This window comes from Neolamprologus brichardi, chromosome 11 (assembly GCF_056152115.1).
Source record: "Neolamprologus brichardi isolate AB-2024 chromosome 11, ASM5615211v1, whole genome shotgun sequence".
In the NCBI taxonomy this organism is placed as follows: domain Eukaryota; kingdom Metazoa; phylum Chordata; class Actinopteri; order Cichliformes; family Cichlidae; genus Neolamprologus; species Neolamprologus brichardi.
Genome location: NC_142114.1, coordinates 3,813,245 through 3,834,464, shown reverse-complemented (window position 1 = coordinate 3,834,464; position 21,220 = coordinate 3,813,245). Strand labels below are relative to the sequence as shown.

At 43.2% G+C, this 21,220-nt stretch overlaps 1 protein-coding gene across 2 annotated transcripts in view; it reads right to left on the bottom strand.

Moving 5' to 3' along the window:
• Positions 1-378: 378 nt before the first annotated feature.
• Positions 379-21,220, bottom strand: part of lars2 (leucyl-tRNA synthetase 2, mitochondrial) — a 39,247-nt gene continuing 18,405 nt past the window's right edge. For both annotated transcript variants that reach the window (XM_087847991.1, XM_087847992.1), the window contains 17 exons: positions 20,194-20,254; positions 20,005-20,094; positions 19,561-19,704; positions 16,767-16,874; positions 15,682-15,841; positions 15,196-15,300; positions 14,969-15,084; positions 14,598-14,881; positions 11,134-11,232; positions 9,292-9,429; positions 9,076-9,179; positions 8,508-8,687; positions 8,214-8,383; positions 6,546-6,623; positions 5,202-5,313; positions 3,966-4,093; positions 379-737 (listed from right to left, as the gene is read on the bottom strand). In XM_087847991.1, coding sequence (XP_087704117.1) covers positions 558-737; positions 3,966-4,093; positions 5,202-5,313; positions 6,546-6,623; positions 8,214-8,383; positions 8,508-8,687; positions 9,076-9,179; positions 9,292-9,429; positions 11,134-11,232; positions 14,598-14,881; positions 14,969-15,084; positions 15,196-15,300; positions 15,682-15,841; positions 16,767-16,874; positions 19,561-19,704; positions 20,005-20,094; positions 20,194-20,254 — 2,257 coding nt within the window. In that variant the 3' untranslated portion in view covers positions 379-557. The remainder of the gene's footprint in view (positions 738-3,965; positions 4,094-5,201; positions 5,314-6,545; positions 6,624-8,213; positions 8,384-8,507; positions 8,688-9,075; positions 9,180-9,291; positions 9,430-11,133; positions 11,233-14,597; positions 14,882-14,968; positions 15,085-15,195; positions 15,301-15,681; positions 15,842-16,766; positions 16,875-19,560; positions 19,705-20,004; positions 20,095-20,193; positions 20,255-21,220) is intronic.

Below are 21,220 nucleotides of genomic sequence, written 5' to 3'. Positions count from 1 at the left end.
CACAGTTGGCCATGAGGGACAGAACAAATGATGCGGTGGCAAGGTTAAAAATCCCCTGACCGCGTGAGGCCCTTCAGTTAACTCCAGCTGGCCATGGTTCACGCAGCGCCACATCCAGTAGCCAAATGGCAGTCTATGTCTGTGCAGCCCAGAAACAGGCTTGGAGGTGCACACAAGTGCTGATAAGGCACAGCTGCATGACTTGGCTGAGACGTGCATTGGTAGATTGAGAAGTGTGAAGCTCTGAGTGCGATGCTTAAGGTAGAGAATGTGAACAATGACTGGAATCTCAAGTGGTCTTTGGGTGGAGGTGAGGTCCTGAATAATTGGGAGTCTGATTTAGAAAAGATAGGTGCTGCATTAAAGAGACTGGAAACCTGCAGTTGCTCTTTTATTAAAATAGAAAACATATAAATAAAATGTCTATATAGATATTTACATTGATATCATTGAATTTTTATCTGAACTGACGTTCAGCCTTTTATGTTTTCTTAAATAGATTTTTAAAAAGTCCACCTCTTTTGTCTGTCTCAAAAGCAGTGGTGAACAATCCAGTGTCACTCATCAACAAGGAAGTTGATGAGAGCAGTCCTGGGAGACAGGATGGCTCTCTTTATGCTGCGTTCGCTCAGAAACTTCTGTCCGACGGGGCTCTCCAGAACCAGCTGCTGTACCCGACTGGTATCTTTGGACACCTGCACAGGGACGGTCACCATGCCACAGGACTTGTTGTTTATCTAAGAGTAAGAAACAGAAGGCGACAGATGAGAGAAGTTACTGAAAGGATTTTTCCATTCAGTTATTTTGAAAAACAAAAGTTTTGCCATTGAAAGTTGTATTATAAACTGGCACAAAACTCCCAAAATAGCAGACTCCACCTTTTCCCTCTACATATACAGTGCATCCTTTAAAACACATAGTTAGTGGTACGCATGGTAAGGACACTCGGTCTTGTATGTTTGGAAGCAAATGTATGTGTGCACACGCTGAACATGATGCTGCTTTTAGAGGTGGTTGTAAATTAAGGGTGTGCACGCTTGTGTGTGCGTGTGCTCGGGATTGGCCTCCATTCTGGGACAAACCCGAGTACGTGATTAGAGGACTGAGAGTGAGGAAAGCCACAACAGAGCGCTCAGTCTAAGGGAAAACCACCACCATCATCATCACTGAGCAATGGAAGCTCAAATATATATACAGTGCGTGTGACTCAGAGATGTGTAAAAGAGTATTATTTTCACTAAGACACGGAAAATACATATGGAGTATTGTGAGAACAGAACTGGGCACACCCACCCGCACTCAGACGTGTGCTGGTGGGTTTCCTGGAGACCTGTCCTAACCATAAACACTACTTCTTCTTGCTAAGGTAACCCTTACCTAACTGAGTATTTACACAGAAATGTGATTTCCCAAAATGTCACTGCAATGAGATTTAGATCTCTGTAGTGGGAATAGAATAAGTAGACACACCCATTTCTGTCTCGTGTTTCTTGTCTCTTTTTCCACGTAAAACTCAAGTGAAAGAGCAGTGCTGTTATTCAGCGTAGTGTTTGTTGAAATCACAGGTGTGTGTGCGTGTGAGAAGGGATACTACCTCCTAAAAGAGAAAATAGTCACATTACAGCAGTTGGAGCTTTTATCTATTAGCCTAGTGGATATCCAGGGCAGAACGAAGAATAGCACTCTGATACAAATGGATTTTCTTTAAAAAAAACAACACTATCACAGCTGGATACATCCTCTGATTGTCTGTGCATGATGAAAAACACCAATACTTGAATTCCCGATGATGATGTACTCAGCTTAGAATCAGCCACAGGCTTCATTTTGGCTAACAGGCGTTTTTTTGTTGGTTTTTTTGTAAAGAAAGTACACGAGTGAGTGAGTGACAGCAAGGCAGGAACTCTGTTCTTAACTTTTAATTACTGACCAACTTGTCTTTTTAACTTTAAGCACAGTGTCCGACATGCTGACGCATAAACACACACAGGTACGCACGAACTTGTAAAGACATCTATCTGCACGCGCACATGCACACAGAGGCTAATCATAGGCTCTCCTGAAAATTACAGACTATGGAAGTCATCATGGAAGTAAAAGTGGAGAGTTTCAGGAAATGCTAGAGGACGTATGAGAAAAACAGTCTTAATAAAGTTCTGTATATACACTCACTGGGCACTTTGTTAGGTACACGTTGGTAGCACTGGATTGGACCACCAAAGGTGCTCGACTGGATTGAGATCTGGTGACTGGTGGCATTTGAGTGCACATTTAAAGGGACAGACACGAGCATCAGCAATACTCAGGTAGGTGTTAAAACATTGGTACTAAGGGACTAATGTGTGCCATTAGAACACCATCACCAGCATTATTTATGGATGCATGTGTTTTGTCTTTTTTTAAACACCAAATTCTGAACCTAACATCCCAATATCACAGCAGAAATCAAGACATTTCTCCAATCTTCTGTTGTCCAGTTTGTGTCTCCTCCCAGTGTCAAACTGAGGATTCTTCTGCATTAGGGCTGCCACAAACGATTATTTTGATAGTCGACTAGTCACCGATTATTTTTGCGATTAGTGGACTAATCAGATCATGCATCCCTTGGATGTAAAACATACAGCTTATTGCACCAGCATGCATCTGCTCTTATATAACTATCATTAGCTTACAGCTTTAAGTGTTTAAGGTATATGCTAACTAAAAATAAAGACAAGATGAGAGTTTATTAAATTTTAATGACATTTGCAGATTGCTTCGATGGAGTTTAATCTGCTTGACGTTTATTCAGCTGTGTAAAAATTATAACTTTAATCTCAGCCAAACCGATTTTACCAGGAACGACTAAAATACTAAAAAAAAAAGGCAAACAATAACATTTTTAAGTTATCTAAGTGACTTATATATCATGTTTAACCTGAGTAGCGAAAGACAGCGGTGGGTTTGAAAACCATTTGCCGGGAGTCCGGTGTTCTCACCGGCTCTAGTGAGCCTTGACCCCGGCTAGCTATTGAGCTAGCTGGTGGGTAACAGACGTCTCCGAAAACGTCGGAGCGCTTTTGAAAATATGTGGTGTCTTGATAAACTGAGCAGATATTTGAGGTTTACACAGCTACATTCTCGCCTGAAAATATGTTAATCGTTTATTTTGTGACCCAGAAAGAATAATAAGAGTAATATTAAAACTAACTAGCTGCCGCCATTGTTGATAACTGAGCTGGGCTGCGCTATGAATTCTGGGACACAGCTTCTTCTTCTTCGGGGTTTAACGGCAGCTGGCATCCTTATACATGCAGTGCTGCCATCTTCTGTTTCAGTCCGTTATTACACTCTTAAATCCCACTACTTATTCCTGCGTCTTTTGGGATCTTACAAAGCTTCAAACGAAGCGTCGACTATTAAATTAGTCGTCGACGTAATCGTGACTAGTCGACTAATCGTGGCAGCCCTATTCTGCATGTTAGGGAAATGTGTTAACCACCATAATATGGAGTGTTCCCTGATTGTTACTGGTGGTTATTTGAATTCCTGTTGCAGCTCAAAGCAGTCTGGCCATTGTCCCCTGACCTCTGGCATCAACAAGGTATTTTCGCCCAGAGACCTTTTACTCAGTGGATAGTTTCGCTTTGTCAGACCATTCTGTATAAACTCCAGAGTTAGTTGGGAGGGAAAATCCCAGTAGTTTCTGAAATACTCAGAACAGCCCATCTGACACCAACAATCATTCCATGTTCACTTACATGACCTTTTTCCCCCATTCTAATGCTCAGTTTGAACTTCAGCAGGTTGTCTTCACAATGTTTACAGGTACAAGTGTAATGACCAACAAAAGAAAAGCAATTAGGAAATGTAAGCGCTTCATTTAACCTTGACAACCATTTATTTCTGTATTTATTGTTCGGTCACAGAGTCAGAACCTTCAGCAGTAATGCATATTGAGTGAGTTCACGTTTATCTGAACTTACCAGTACAGACAATTCCACAAAGTCAGGGACCTCCAGATACTCTGGGTCCACAGTCGGCCAGGACTGCTGCAGGACATCCCCTTCATGTTGGAGGATGGGGCTGAGGGGGTGTTTCACCTGGCAAAGACCTGGGAAAGACCCAACATGGACAATATTTGCCGACTCTCAGGAAACATGCGGAGGTACAAAAGAGTCAGCCAGAAAAGGTTTTATTTTTAAAAGAAAGAAAAAAGTTATATATACATTGAATTTTTAGTTCTGCGGATGACTTTAATGTTGCTTGTATTTGTTAATCTTTATGCTGAGACAACATCTCGGTAATGGGTCATACAACAACGACGCAGCTATTCTTACAGCGAGCTCCTGTCCTCTGGAGGCCCAAGGGAAGGATGTGAACTTCCTCTATCCTGCACTGTGTGTGTAAAATTACGGAGAAGGGCTCAGAGAGTAAAGTACGGTGCGACAGAGGTCACACATCTTGTATGTCCTGTTTATAACGCTCTGCATTGGTGATTCTCAGACTGTGGGGGCAAAACATGACAAACACGTACCGGGGAAACTATGCAGTGAAACTCGAGTAAGCTGAATAACTGAGGAATTTTATTTTATTTTTTTTTAAATGGGGTGGGGGTAGGACAATAAACAAAAAAAAGTTTGCTGATGCTATCGTGCTGAACTTCGTTTCACTAAAAAACAACTTAAACTTCTATAGCTTCTTCTGCTATACGTACATGATGTACATGAGCACACACAAACACAAAACATGCTCATTGTCACTCATTAAAACCAGCACACACACTATACGCTTTCCTTTCAGCTGGACTCTGTTTTCTGGTTCTCTCCTCTCTCAGCTGTGTGCAGAAAGCTCGCGTCCGTGCATCCATGAAAAGAAAAGGATGTCCTCCAGTGCAGCGCAAGGGCACACTTCCACACGAGACACAGAAAGTGACGCTAGAGCTTCCTTTCTGTTGTTTAGCTGCTACAAAACGTTTTCAACACTGTTTATTTCAGGCGGAGTGTCCTGATCATCACCACTCATCGTTGGGTGTTCACTAGTGTAAATTAAATGTTTAGCAGAGGCCGCTTCCTCTTTTACACACCAAAATTATCCTCATTTACAACTATTTAAATATCAGCTGACAAGCGGTTAAGTGTAAGAAGCTGTGTGTTCAATCTCTGTTTCTCATCATGTGACATTTCTTCTTTACATTAAATATGCGCATGAACTTCACCAACCTGCCCAAAGCTCAGAAGCTAAGTGAGGGGCCATGGGTGCTGTCATCATAACCAGGGCAGCCAGAGCTTCCTCAAACTCCACGCTGTGTTGCAACAGCCTGACTGTTGCACTCTAGACACACAGAAGCAGTGGAGAAAATGTGATTTCCAGTGTGTTCAGCTCTTAAACAATACTTGTACCATATTTGCAGTTAGTTCGCCTCAGTTGAGTCACGCCTCATTTATTCATATTTTGCAAGGAAAATGGGAAATAGGTGCAATGATTTACTGAAACGTGAGAAGATTGACGAAAGTACAGTATAGAAGGCAAAAACAGAGTTTGTACAATGAGCTTAAAAGTCAATATTTGGTGTGATCACTTTTTCTCTTCAACAGCATGAACTCTCTTAGGCAGCTTTCTTGTCATTTCTTTAAGTAGTTTTAGGAACAGTTTTCCAGGCATCTTGAAGGACAAACATTAATGCTGTTTGGATGTTCGCTGCCTTTTGTTCTATTCAGTGTCAGGATGATCCCACACTGCTTCAACAATGTTGAGGTCCAGGCTTTGAGGAGGCCAATCTACAACTGATTGATGTTTTTCTATGCAGGTATGTGTTTACTGCACTGGCAGTGTGTTTGAGATCATTGTCATGCTGGAAAAAGAAGCTGCTGCCAATCAAACACTTTCTTGATAGTGGATCAAAATCTGATTCTACTTTGTTTGGACAAGATCTCCATGACCACTGGCTCTCAAACCACGACAGAGCTTCAACTGTGTTAAAGATGACTGTACACACTCGCTGTTGTATCTCTCTCCTGGCTCCTCTGTACATATTAACAACAAAGATTTCACAGTTGGATTCATCACTCCATTAAACATGCTACACTGATTCTGATGTCACACCTCAGCTATCTGTCCCTGCCTTAACAATAACCTCTCAGGTCCTTTGTCAGGTCTTTTCTGGATTCCTTTTCCTATTTCTTAACGACATGACTTTAGATGTTGCTCATCTGATGTATTTATGTATTTATTTATTTATTTTTAGCCAAGTTTTAGGCTAATAGCACTTTAGCACTTGGTGCAAAAATACAATTTTATGCCTGTCAAACTATGTTATCTTAGGCATTTATCATAGATTCAACATAAGAACTTGAGACTGGACTGAAAATGAGTGAAAAAACAGCCAATGTCCAAAGAAAAACCTTGAAAGACCTTCAAAAACCCTGGAGAACCATCGCCTGTGACCACATTAAAAAATTACAAGAGGAAGTCTGGCTCCTTGGAAGTAAAATATAATGAAATAGCTGGTGGCTGAAGACTTTTTGCACATTACTGTCCTTCAAGATATAAGACAGTGCACTCACGCTCAGTGTGTTAGTGAGTCCCATTAGGCGAGATATGGCTGCGTTGAACAGGAAGTCCTCTGTGAAGTGCGTCGTCACCTGAAAACACCAACAGAGAAACACGGCACAGTCGGTGAGTAAAAACGACAGTCTGAGGCTTTATGATGCGTTTCTGGATCCTAGACATATGGCTGCTTCCAGATGGGTTGGTGTTGTCACTTATTATTACAGAGTGTGCCTCTGATGAATCACTGGAAAACAATGACAGGTTCAGAAGACGGGCCTCCAGTCTGTTATCGTCATGTGGACCAGCTGAAGCCACAAAGCGAGTCAACATTCCTCTGCTCAGCTTTCATGGAAAAGGGAGCCATTTGGGAGGGTCCACAGGGAGCAGGTTTATCAACGAGGCTTTTGAGGGACAGATCAAAGGACAGCCTCGGCTTTGAGGGCTTAGGGCAAACAGCCTGAGGTCCTTTGAAAGCAATGGCCTTGAGGTGGGAGGCGGGGGGTAGAGAGCGACTATCAAACCTGGCAGCCAGAGAAGGCTATTTATAAAGTGTGAAAGGAGACACAGTTTAAAATCAATTTCCAGCGCCTTCTGCTGCTACCCTTTATTCCAGGGGTTTCAGGTTGCGACGGATGTTTAGCACTGAAATGCCACAACTCAGGACTTTGTACTGTGAGACTGTGTAACGAGTGATATATTACTTGCTGTCATTTGGTGCCTTATAAATGAGAAAAGACTTCTTAACGTGCCTTCCAACTGTAACTTTTAACAAAGTGGCAAAAGGCTGAAGAATATTAATTAATATCAGGCATCAACAACTTTAGCACAGATAAGAGGAACAAGCTGAGAGCTAAATTCAAAACAGAGCAAAATGACAGATGCAATATGTTGCCGAAGGACAGTGAATGTTAAATCTCACTGACAACCCGAGATTTGACAACGGGCACATATCTGACCCCTGCTGGTGAGAAGTGCTGCAATATGTCACAGTTTAATGTCACAATGAGACGCTTAAGCCAGGGGTGTCCAACTCCAGGCCTCAAGGGCCGGTGTCCTGCAGGTTATAGACATCACTCTGGGTCAACACATCTGAATCAAATGAATAGTTAATTCCCAGGCCTCTGCAGAACTTCAAGACACGTTGAGGAGGTTATTTAGACATTTAAATCAGCTGTGTTGGATCAAGCACACATCTAAAACCTTCAGGACACCGGCCCTCGAGGCCTGGAGTTGGATTCACTCGTTCTCACTGGAGCTGCTCACACAGACAAATTTGCAGCACTGACTTTTTTCGAAACAAGCTCAATTTTTCGGATCTGAATAAACACATTTGATATATTAGACTGCATTTGGGAATAAATGTGCTCGTAGCGCAAAATGATGATACGGAAATAGTAAAAGAATACTGTTTTACTTCAGACACACAGCTAAACACAGATGTGATCCTAGCTCTGTCAAAAAGAGCTTCAAGTGCCCAACTGACATCATGAAATATGGACAAAAGCAGCCATTATACAGCTTCAACTCCTGGATCAAACCATTAAAAGTCTGCCTTCTGCTGCCTTCTAGTGAGAATCGGATGAACCCAGAATCTCAGTCTCTTCCCTTTGTTTAGAAAATCAGGACCAACTCATCATCACGACGCTCAGTGTGTAAAGGCCTTTAGGCTGCAGAGCAGTTACCTCTTGAATTGCGTAGTTCTTGTTCTCCCAGATCTTTTTGGCCTCTGCGAGCTCTTTCTTTTTCAGCAGTCTGGGGTTGGGGACATCTCCGAGCTGCCGTGCTGCTCTCAGCTTGGTCACCAGCTGCCACAGTCGAGACTGCCATCGCAGAACGCCAGCAAGAGCATCGGCTGGAGTGGGTCAACACACACAGGACACACAGGAAAGAGCATGTCTTTACAAGATTTATAAGTTCAAACTTCACACATCATGAGTAACTTAAGGTGTCTGTGTAATTTTGCAGACTCTTCTCACTCTTAGCATTCCACAGGATGTCCTGTTCAGGCGGTGCCGCATAGAGGATGTATAGTCGTACTGTGTCCACGCCGTACTGCTGGACCACGTCTTGGGGGTCCAGCCCGTTGTGTTTGGACTTGCTCATCTTCTCCCACGTCACCTCAACGCGACCGCCACTCAGAGCCACTGGCTCCTTATCTGGAAGAAACAGGATGGGGTCAGAGATAGCTGGGATCAATAGACATCCTACTTTGATAACTAGCAGTATCTCTTGTTTATCTTGTTACCAATCGATAAATCCTTAAATGCTAAGTATAAGAGAGTGTTTTGGTATCTTTGAAGGACTTCATGTGATTTGGCTTTTCCTGAGAGTGTCTGATTAACCCGTCATTCAACTGGAAAAGTGCGATCTGAAGTGCTTAAATGAAGAAGGCTTCTCGCTAACAACGCTAGAAGGAGGCGGGGAGGCAGTGTTACCACACATTACAGAGAAAAAAGATCAGTCATTTCTCCAAGCCCCCCTCCTTTCTACTTGTTACAAATGTGTCACATTAACAAACACCCTCCAGCTGCACGCAGCATGTACCTGTGAAGTTTATTTCTTCTCTCTTTAGGTACTGGCCACTGCCTGCAAGCTTAAACGTCTGGCCCTTGATCAGACCCTGGACCAGGAGCTTCCGAAAAGGTTCCCTGTAACACATAAAGAGAGTGTTTCACTTACAAACACTCTCAAAATGTAAATGCACACTAAATTAAAAAAAAAAAAAACCCAAACATACACATAAACCACAGTGTACCCCACCTGTGAGCCACAAGACCCTGATCCTTGCAGAAATGACAGAGGAAGCGAGCATAGTACAAGTGCATAACAGCGTGTTCCTTCCCTCCGATGTACACGTCCACAGGAAGCCAGTGGTCTGCCAAGTGGCGCTCAAAAGGCCTGAAGACGAAGAGGACATTTAAAGAGGTGCTCACTTCATTTATTAGCCTAAAGCACTATCAAGAGCAATGCAAAACTGAAAAGGAACAATAAGAAGGGTGAAGTGAGGAAGGGGACAGGATTTCTGAAGACCTTTAATGATCTCTTCCTTCCTAAAACGAGGTCTGTTGAGTTTCATATAGGAGCTTTTTTGGGCTCTCACAGAAGCTATAAATGATTGTGCAAACATCATCATCTGTCCACACAAACCAATGTTGTGGAAGAAGTCTTTTCAGTAAACACAGAGGCTGCTGGTTTGCTCTATCACGATGGAACTTTTATCTTTTGCTCACTTAACGCCATAATACTACACAGTAATCATTTATTTTACTTTTTTTTATTTTAATTGATTCATTTTATGTTTTCTCGTCCATGTCTTTGTCATTTCGTTATCTGCACTTGAAGCACTTTGATGTTTTAAATCAATGCCAGAAATGAATGAATTAGCAACTCAAAGCTGCAAAATGCCCAATTATAATCCCAGTAAGCATTTTTTTCAGACGAGACTAGTTTGTAGTTACGTGCTTTGGTAGACATGCACGCCGTCGTCCTCCAGGGGGCAGGCTTAATCTGACACACGAGAATCCAGAGAGGAAAAGAAGCATCGTGAAGCCTCTTCAGCTTCTTCAGACTCAGAAAAAAGTACCAAAGTAATGCCTGCTTACATTTTGGCTGCCATCACAAGTTAATAGTGAAACTATGACTATTGCTTTCAGATCTTGGCAGGACAGCCGCGCGTAGTCAGCCTGGCTGTCATGATGGAGCATCGGTAATGACGCTTTTTAGGGAAGACTTACATCATTACTCTCCTTCACACGTCTCTGCCTCCAACCCTCCCTCTGTGCCTGATAACACCTCCAGATAATTGAACCGGGGCGGAGGGGAGTTATGAACTCACAAAGCTGAAAATAATTCGGACTCACTTCTGGCAAGAGGCCAAGGAAGTCTAATACATAACACCCTGTTCCCATTTCCTTCATCGCACTTGCTACTTTAAAACATCACTTGCTTCCCATTTTCGCCCACCCCGCGTGTATACGGCTCAGCAATCCAACTGAAATGCACAAATGGTGTAATTGCTTTTTCTGTTGTGCTGTAATCTGTCCGGCAAAGAAAAGTGATGGAGAGAGCAGTCCCCCCTCCCTTTTTAAAGCAGCTTTACGGCTGGGTCAGGGCACTGGGAAATTAATCTCTTTTGTTAAGCTCAGGGTATCACCGCCACCCCAGCAGGTGACGGCCATTGCTCCATAATCTCTATCGGCAAAGAGTGCAACTTTCAGGGAAGCGCGTATGCATATCTGCGTGTACACAACCCAATACAAGTGTTTCAAGCAGGCAAGTGGGAGAGAGAGTGGGTGATCTAACAATGAGCATAATGATAGTTTGAGTATAACTTTCACCAATAGCACTTATAGAGGTTGTATTTACACAGAGATTACACAGCGACCTTTCTTCATATCTAAATAGACAGACATGCTTCTCCTACTGCTGGAGAACCTTTTGCAATTTCCTCTTTTCTCGTTTTCTTTTAAACAAATACGATGGTAATAAAAGGTGAGAAAGAAGGTAAGAAAAAAAGTAAGTAAGTCTACATTTGTTGGCCTCGTTGAGCCACAGATGGATGAACAGGAACATAGTAAAGCTTCAGGAGGAGGCTGTTTATACCTGTATGCATTGTGAGGGTCTGTGTATCTAAAATAATACCAGGCCGAGTCCACAAATGTGTCCATGGTGTCAGTTTCCCTCCTCGCTGGGCCCTTGCATCTGACAGGAGAGACAAAGAGAGAGTTGGCAGAGGAAGGACTGGAAAAACAACAACAACAAAAAAAAAACAACAGGCTGATAAATTAGAAAGTGAACAAATGAATGATGTCTGTTTGTATGCTCAGAGAAAATGGCTCATTATGTGATTAACGTGGGTGTGCGCGCGCATGTGTGTGTGTGTAACGCTGCCTGCATCTGGCTGTGGGGGTCATGTCCCCGTGGAGAAGCACAGCTGAAGCCAGCCTGGCACCAGAGCTCTGTTCTTGTGCCCTGACTAACAGGCTGTGCTAACAGGAAAAGAACTGGCAGGACGCACACACGATCATGTGTTTGTGTTGGAAATGCCACCTTGTGCCCCTCTCTATCCAAGCCAAACAGCACTTGGGTATGTGATGCGAATCTGCCAGCAACACTTTCACAGTGCAGGAGAGGACATCGGCAAAGAGGGGGGAGGAGGCGGGGCTTTCGGAGAGTACTTCTGCTTCAGTTTAAAAGCATTTAATGGAACGGTGAAAGCATCTGCCTTTTACTTATAATGAGTCTCAAAAGATTTAAAATCAGTGTCCCAGAAAGACAAACAGAGAAACAGCTCTGAGCTTTGCTACAGTGTGTGCAGCGGAGCTGGTGTCGTCTCCTGGACCTCGTGGGATGTCCCCGTTTCATCTTAAACTCCGTCTACTGCTCGACGCTTTCTGATTCATCTCACGGTCACATTTCTTTAGTCAGACACGCACACGTAAAGAGGCGAAAACTCCTCGACCACCTACCATACCAGTCTATAATAAGGCTGTGATGATGAGGTAAGAGCTGGAGGTTGCCTAGCAACAAGGCTAAGGTGTAGCACAGTTAATATTTGGAAGTCAGGTGTTATTTCATATGATGAAAACCCAGCAGTATAACAAAACCCAGTCTATCACAAAAGCGCTCAAATGGAAAGAGAAAATTAGTGTGCACAAAGAAAGAAAGAAAGAAAAAGGATGCTCCTCTCCTTCCTCAGACAGGCCAGTGTGGACCAATCAGGAGTCAGATTGTGGATATTTGACAGACAGCTGGTCCCAGACTACTGAGGATGAGATTTGATGACACAAAGGTGCTCTGTCCAGAGATGGGCCTTCTCTATGCCATGAAAGGAGCCCAGCAACAAAAGTTGGTAGCTAAAACAAACCTGTGCAGGAGAGAGTGTGTAAAATGTGCGTGTGTGTTTGGAGGGTGAGCCAGAAAAAGCCAAAAGGCTCTCAAACAGATGCAGCTAAAGGAGGCAGCTGTCCACTCGAAAGCTCTCCACTACAGCAACGTGGCCCCAATCTGCTGTGTGTCCACCTGCTTATGTGTTGGTGTTGTGCTAACTAAGCAGTCTCGCCTTTTACCTGCAAACACACACCTGCACGCACACCTTCTTAAACCAGACTAAATCAAAGCTCAGGGTTCAGGTGGCAGACCAATTTACAGAACTGCAGAGGTTATGAGACAAAGATCAGCACGCAGGAAATGACTTCGTCAAGGACAGACAAAACTGCGTTCCTGCCACCCATCTCTCATCGCCCTGCCCGTCTGTGTTCCTCGCAAACTTTAATTGGACATGGTCGACGAGTGACGAGAACAAATTTCAACAGACACTTAACAACGGAGGGGAGATGGGAGGAGAGGAGATAACGGCGTCTTTGTGATTATAGCCATCAATCACTGCTGATGGGGGGGAATTATAGTAGCTTTGTGGAAGTGAGTGAACACAATCTGATGACTTGTGCCATCTGCGACTGAGTGGGCCTTGGTTTTAATCAACATGGTGCCACGGCGGTGATTAGTCTTATTCAGAGAGGAATTCCCATGTCAGCAAGGCGCTCTGGAGACGCCAGTTGAGCAGTCATTCTGCATTCAGCACATTCACTGATGAGCTGCTGAGATGTGTGTGTGTGTGTCCGTGTGTGTGAGTGATTAGGCACTGTGCATAAAAGGTAAATGCATGTATGTCCGTGCTTGTAGGGCATTCGCGTGCATCTCTCGAGACACAGCTGGCTTATATAACACCCATCATCATCATCATCATCATCATCATCTCATGCTGCTCGTGTCAGAGATGCCACTGATTACATAACCCCGAATGAACAAAAGTATTAATCATGCAATTTACAGGCTTGCACTCAATGCAAAGTGTTCCTGTAAAGCTGTCAGGCCTCTCAGGCCCGATTGACAGCGATCTCATTTTGTCAGTGATGTTCTCCTGAGGAAAGACAGGAAAGAAAGGCGGCCAAAAAAGCTATAACAGGCATGATCATTTCCCCAAAACGCTCATGCTGTGCTAGAAAAGAAATAACACCGTGTATCTCATATACAGTATGACATAGACGGACGGAGCTGTGGCTGTGCTGATGCTAATACTAACAGTGCTTCAGGAGATGGTGTTGATCCAGTGATACTTGTGCAAATGGGGTCTATGAGATACAGAACAAAAGGCTTGATTGGAGTGAACATATTCAGGAGTTCCCACACTAATCGGACCGGATTTTTCAAATTGTAGAAAAGAACCAGAGCAGTGACCTCCGAGGCAGTTCCTCGAACGGTCACCAGAGACTTCTATTTTAAATTATTCAACGTTATAGCAGATGTAAACATGTTTAATCCTGATGCAAGAATACCATTTTGCTCTATTGCTATTTTTCGTGTTTGTGGGGCCTTGTTCCAGTTAATCTAATACAAAAAAGACCTTTCAGCCATTCTTTGTGGAGTTTGCGCCTTTTGAAGAATTTTATTTGCAGCTATGCAATAAATAATATGGCTCACTCAATGGTTGCCAACAAACTCTTTGGACTCTTGTAAGCAAATGTTAAGGTGCATAAATGACAAAAGCTGCTATAAACAGCTTCCCAAGCTGCATTTTCTGGCTGCAGTGACACTGACACTTTATGCATTATATGTTTGTTCTTAGACAATAAACTGCAGCAGACCAGTATAACAACTACAGGCTATAGTAGTAATTATATGCACTCATTAAAACTGTTATTGTGTGGTCTATAAAAGCATAACAGAGGGTTCAGCACCTCCTAGCTGCTACTCTGCATTTTCTACATTAATTTGAATATTAGGATGGAACGTAAGGCCCTGTGAGCATCACTGCGTGTTATAGACAATTTACAAATACTAATTCTCCATTAGCAGAAGTGACATGACACAAATTAGTGTGCCCTTATTTTAAGGATTTAAGAATGATGTCACATCCTGTACTTTCTCCTTCCCTCCTTCTTATACACTGCTTATCTATTTGTTTGTAATGGCACGAAAGGTTAATGAGACACATGAAGTGGGATAAATGAAGTCTACAGTCCTGCTGTGCGTTATACAGGGCTGATAATACTCAGCGTTCTCACCTGGGACATTTGCAGTTGATCCAGTCATGTGCCGCTTCTAGAGGCGACGCCCCCTTTCCTGTAATCGACGGCAGCTTTGGCAGAGTAACTGGTAACTCCTCCTCAGGGACTGCGACCGGACCGCATGACCCACAGTGCACCACAGGGATGGGTGTGCCCCAGTATCGCTGTCTGGATATCAACCAATCTCTGAGCTTGGAGCTGGTTAGGTAGCCTCCAACCTTCTGTTCTTTGGCCTTCTGGGTAATAGAGTTAAAGGCTTGCTCTCTGGTAAGGCCTGAGAACTATGCAACAGATAAAAGAAGAGGGACAAAAGAATGAAAATAGTGTTGTTTGCTTTTTATTAAAGAATGATTAGTATTAGTGCTGACCTCCTCAGAGTCGATGAGGGTTTGTGTCCCATCTTCATGAGTTTTCAGCACTGATGTCCAACTCAGATTCAGAGCTCTAGCTACAGACAGATCCTCTTCATTGCAGTCTGGGACACCTGTAACATACATGTGCAGCATGAACATGTCAAGAAGGTAAAAACCACTCAACAGACATAAGATGACAGATCCCTGCTTATTTCGATCCTTTTTACTTGTTCATAACGCACCAACCACCGTATCCAGATAGTCATCAAAAGTCTCCTTGTGTGAGATGACCAGGGGAACCTCACGGCCGGTGAACAGGTTGTGAGCTGTGACGTCTGTCAGGGAGTCTGAAGAGCAAAGGGCAGGAGGGGAATGAGAGGCAGCGCCGCTTCCCCTGGCAGCTCATTATCAACAACTGTTCACCACTGAGACTAGTTCAAGGGGAACCCAATTAACAAACAGTCCACTGCAGCTTCTACAACCAAACCTCGACTGTGTTCGAAATTAAATATTTACATTAGTGCAAGGTATCCAACATGCACCCACTCCAGGATATGGAACACATAAAGACAAGTGCAATACAAAACTTTAATGATGTGTATAAAAAATATAGTTCTCACTTCTTCAAAGAAAAACTAGTAATCATACAAGAACATATTAAAGTGTGTAAACTCCAGTTTGAAAACAGCCTGAGCACAAGCTGGTTGCGAGTGTGCAGAGATGCCAACCTCTGCCTGGCTGAAAGGCTTCCTGCAGAGCGGAGCGCACTGAGCTACTGCCGTGCAGCAGTCTGTGGGAGGGCAGGATGGCCAGGTAAGCAGCTCCGTACACCGTCTCCGGGGAGGAGCTGTAGGCTGACAGGGTCTCTCCTGTTTCCTTCCCATTCACCTGGAAAATAAGAGAGGAGGCATGTGGGAAACTGTCACATCCACAGCGGCACAGAGGTCGAATAAACAGCAAGGACCTGCTGGCTTTCTATTCCATATTTCTGTAAGATGGCAAATAAAACTAGAACAAAGCAACTGTTAGCATTTTTATGATTTTTATAACATATACACACATATATATATACACAAATTTTGAATCACAGCTTATAAAACTTGACCACAGTGACTCAGACATATAAAACACCTTCAGGGCTTACTGGGCTCTTTTAGCTACAATAAACATCCTGAGATCCCTTTTAGATGGCACACAGTTATTTAAGGATATTCTAATTAACAATTAGTACCCATCATGCTAAAAACATACTGATAGGAGATAATTGTAATTAACAGCAGCATTTTACAAACTCCAGTTTTTACTTTAATTTTACATTCATTCATAACAACCCTTTCCAATTATTATCCAACCCTCTTTCCTCTATAAATATAAAAATACTACAAAATATCACAATTAAAGAACCGACTTGAGTGATTTTTATTTTTAAGGAAAACTGCTTTAATAATGGCAGTAATTGGGTTCTCAGTTGGCTTTTTGACGTCTCTCAGTTTGAGACAACAGGCTTGTGAAGAAGTCTAAATACAACTTTCAGCAGCAAGTAAACGGCGATCATCTGTTTGGGTAAATTGCTACTTGTAGCAGATGCAGTGAAAGCAAATAATAAGTGTGGATTTCTATGTTTTGGTACATGATTTTAATAGAAACAGATAAAAAGAGAGCTGTCAAAGAAACTCAAAGCAAGCAATCAGTGCTCGGGGTGAAAGAGATGAAAAACAGAAGCAGAGAAGAGGGAGCACTTGCTGGGAAAGTGCTGAGAGACTGAAAGAAAAGAAGAAAAGTGAAGAGGAGAGAGAAAGGAGTCGAGATCCACCTTCAGTTTGAAGTCGAAGTAGCATCCGGTGCACTCTCCAATCCAGTTTGCCTGCATGGCTTTGACCCCGTACCACTCTGGAAGGTCCTGCAGGGCGTCCAGGAGGGGCTGAAAGAGATAAAGCCACAAGTTTACTACTTTGTACAAGTTTGGAAGGAGCTAATTTTCCACTTCACTGTGGAAAAGAGATATTCCTATTAGTATGTGGCCGTCTAGGATAATGCAATTGACTCCAATTCCGTGTGGCCTCTTTCAAAGCGCAGCCAATTTATTTTGACAAAGCAGCAGAGCCGACCAGGTCACATTATGCAGACAAAAAGGGATTCTCAAAAATTGTGACCTCTGCTCGCCCTCTTTCCTGGATATCGCAAAGCAATCGCCTATATAGTGTGCACCCTCCCTCACACACCCCCACCTCACATACACACCCATAAGCCCATACACCCCCCCACACACACACCCAGACACACAACAACATTTATACTGCATGATTAAAGGAAGCTATGCATATCAACGAGGCTCAAGCCAAGAAGCCACAGCTGGACTGAGGCCAGAGATGTTATAATTCTCAATTTCCTTTTCAGTCTGTCAGCATCTATTACCCACAAACCACCCCTCCACCCCATCATGGTGCAGTTCAGCATGCAGTACCTCATCACAGAGTTATCATTACAAACATAAACACTGGCCATAGTCATCGCTAGCATGAGTGCGGCTTGTCAGTTATGGATTCCCTTCAGAGCGAGAGGGAAAAAAGAGGCATAAATCCCGATGAATGTGTGTCAGCGTGACTGAGAAGCTGCTGGAAGGAGACACGGCGAAACAAAGATGAAGAAAAAAAGCTACGAGTGAGAATCGGGCACGGCTTTAAAGTGAAAGGCAGTAAGTGTTTTTCTCACAAAGGCCAGAAAAAACAGTAACAGCAAGGACATGAGTCCCTGGCAACAAAGAAAAGCTCGAGCATGAAATAAGAGTAACTAAGGACCGTGCGTGCATGTGTGAGTGAGACATGTCAAGTACACTTCTGGGAAATATATTAACACAGTGAGGAAACACAAACAGCTGCACTTTGGAAGTGGGTTCAGTTGTCGGGTGTTAATTTAGTTGGAGGAAATCAAACATTTCTGGAAGCTATTTGAACAATACTGCATGTGAGCGGCGCACTGAGCTCTCGCTTTTTGTGAATCATTTAGATGTCAGTCGTGGTGTAACAGGCAGGCAGCATTTGTCTGAGTGCAACAAGTGTGATTATGCATGAAATTGAAAACTCCTGCTCCTGCCATGTGATCATTTAGCATCCTGCACGCTCCACATGGGAAGAAAAAAAAAAAGGATCCATCTTAGTAATAATACACAGTCGTTGCACAATGTGGAATAACTTGACAGCTAAACTGAATAAATATTGCCTGAAGTTAATGTTGTCTAACAGACTCGAACACGTTTAGAGGCGAGCGGACAGAAATAAAAAAAAAAGGGAAATCACAGTCCAATTACATCGCTTTTTATTTGTCACGCTCTGGTTTGACACGGTCCGCCTTTCCCTCCATCTGTCTCTCTCACTTCTCTCCCTTAACACCTTCCTCTTCCTTCCTTCCCACTTCTCCGCTCTTCAGAGAAAATTAGAAATGCAGGAACACATTGTCACAGTAGGCTGCTTCCACCTCCGCTCGAACCTCTGACACGCACACGCACGGGCGACTTCGGCGCCGCGGCTGAACCTGAGCGACAGCCGACTGCGGACGAAATTATTTTTTTAATCAAAGTGACAAAGCGGCGAATAAAACCCTCAAACGGACGCGCTGGTGCTCTCGCAAGTTTGGGGTTTGTTTTATTGGAAATTACATGTGTTTTGCATCATTTCCAATGTTTTTCTTTTTTACATTTACTTCACACCTCCCAGGCACTGGTTTCAATTTTATCTCAGTATGAAATGAAACCCCACTCACAAAAACTTGCTTATGCTTTCTTTTATATTGTGATGGAAACAAGAAGAGCTGAAATAATCAGGCAGTGACTGAAACCATCATTTGAATGCAGAGATGTCAAACTTTGTGCAAATGTGAGGATTTACTGCTTTGATGTTCTGTATCTCTGACTATGTTTAAAGTTTTGGATGGCTTTGAAGCTGAATTATTTTGTCGGTATTGCAATTTTTGGGGGATTTTCTGCACATTTGGACACCAAAAAAGATGCCCCACAAAATTAACATCAACTAACATTAACTAAACATGAATGTAATCCCTCATTGCAGCTCTAGAAACAAAAAAATGTTATAAAAAACATTTCTACCCAATTTTTCTCAACTCAGCAAACAAACTAAGATATATTCGAGTTTAAAGTGCTCAAGCACTGAGCACATAAAGCCAAACTTTTTCTCTTTTATAGGTACCTGCCTCTACAGTGTATTTCTATGTGCAAGCACATGCACACACATGCATGAGTCCAAAAGGGCTAATTTCACCGTGCACCAGCCCTGTTCACCCCTCTGCTTAAAGGTGGAGGCTTCTCATCAGCCAGCCAGGCCACCTGGTGGTATTACTGAGGCTTCTGGTCTCTTTTTCCTTGAAATAGAGATGCCAGGCTATAAATGATGGTCTCCAGGGGTCTGATTGCAGAACCAGAGAAGCAGGACTGCAGCTGCTGTTACTGAAGCAATGATTGTTATCAGAGGGCTCCGCAGCTCATTTTTGCCCACATGAAGTTTCTGGTCAGCCATTCAGATGCTGCTTGTCACACACATACGGGGCTCTTGTTCTCTAGCACTGCCTCTCACACACACGCGCTACAGTCATACCTTGGCATAGTTTGTAGTCTTGATGAACCATTGTGTGAGTAGCTTCTGCTCCACCAGAGCTCCAGACCTCCAGGAGTGCCCATTTTCATCCACCTGTTCATCAGCCAGCACCGTCTGATCAACAGGATCCCAGTTCACCACAGCCTTGGATAACACACGTGCACGCACACAGCACACACCCAAACGGCACACATGAGCTCACAAATTGAAAAGCACAGCTTAAGAAGTAGCTCATATTTAAAAGCATATTTTAAGGCCACTGCATTTTATTACACAAAATGAAAAAGGTTTTTTCCAGCCTGTCTACCATTTAATCCAGTCAGAGAGAAAACTCTGAGCTGCTTCAATCATTACTGTACCAGTCAGGGATCTGAAACCTGCGCAAGTCATATTATTCATTTAAAAGAAATCCAGGATAAACCAGAGCGCAAATACGATTAATACCTCTTTTTGGTATGCCAGTCCCGCTTCAAAGAGCTTGATAAATAGATACTGCGTCCACCTGTAGTAGTCTGGGAGGCAAGTGGTCACTTCCTGTCAGGAAAGTGAGAATCAGACTCAAAGGGGAGCAAATGGGCCTGAGAGCTGCCAAAACTCTGTCTGATGCTCAGCTCATCATCACATGCTGCTTACCCGGTCCCAGTTGAAGCAAAGCCCGAGAGTGTCCAGCTGCTCCCGCATAGACTGTATGTTACTGAAGCGAGAGGAACGGCGCTAGAGTTAGGATATACTGCACTCATGGGCCACTTTGTTAGGTACACCTTTTCAACTGCTCAACACAAATATTTAATCAGCTAAATTGATCAGCAACAGCAACAGAGGACTGCATCCAGTGCCACTCTGTCAGCTGTGAACAGGGAACTGAGGTTACAGATGGCATATGCTCACCAGATTTGGACAACAGAAGATTGTAAAAATGTTGCCTGGTCTGTTAAGTCTTAATTTCTGCTGCTTTAGATGGTAGGGTCAGCATTTGGTACAAACAACATGAAAGCATGAATCTGTTCTGCCTTCCACCAAAGCTTCAGGTTTCTGGTGGTGTAATGCTGTGGAAGAGTTTTTTCTTTGGGCATACTTTAGGACCTTTAATATCAGTTGAGCATCTTTTATGACAACAGTGCACCCATCGTCTAATAGCTTCTTCTAGCAGGATATCAGGCCATATCACAAAACCTCCGTCACCACAAACTGGTTTCTTGAACATGACAATAGCCCTCATTTAGCAAAATTACCTTTGGAGTTATGAAACATGCACACACCAGCCTATTTTGTTCTTACTACTGTGCAGACGTTACTAAATCATTCTGAACCAACAGGTTTGTGCTGACCGCATATAATCTGCATACTGCCATGCCTCCATTTTCTCTATAAGGAGACAGGTTTACCTTCAGGTGAAGCAGAGAGAGCGGTGACGTGTTGCAAAAGAGACGTCTGGACAACTAAGGCAAAAAATTAGGTGAAAATCTGACTGATGAAACTGAAACAATTGTGTTCAAAGAGGAAGCTGGAAAAAGGCAAACGTTTCCAAAGTGTTTCTGTGAGCACTGTTTAAAAAACACATAATAAGAAAAAGCGATGCTCTGGCTGAAATAACGGAGGTTCTGAATATCTTTTGGACAAAAAATTGGTAGGAAAAAAAGACTTGAAGGAAAAAGAAGAA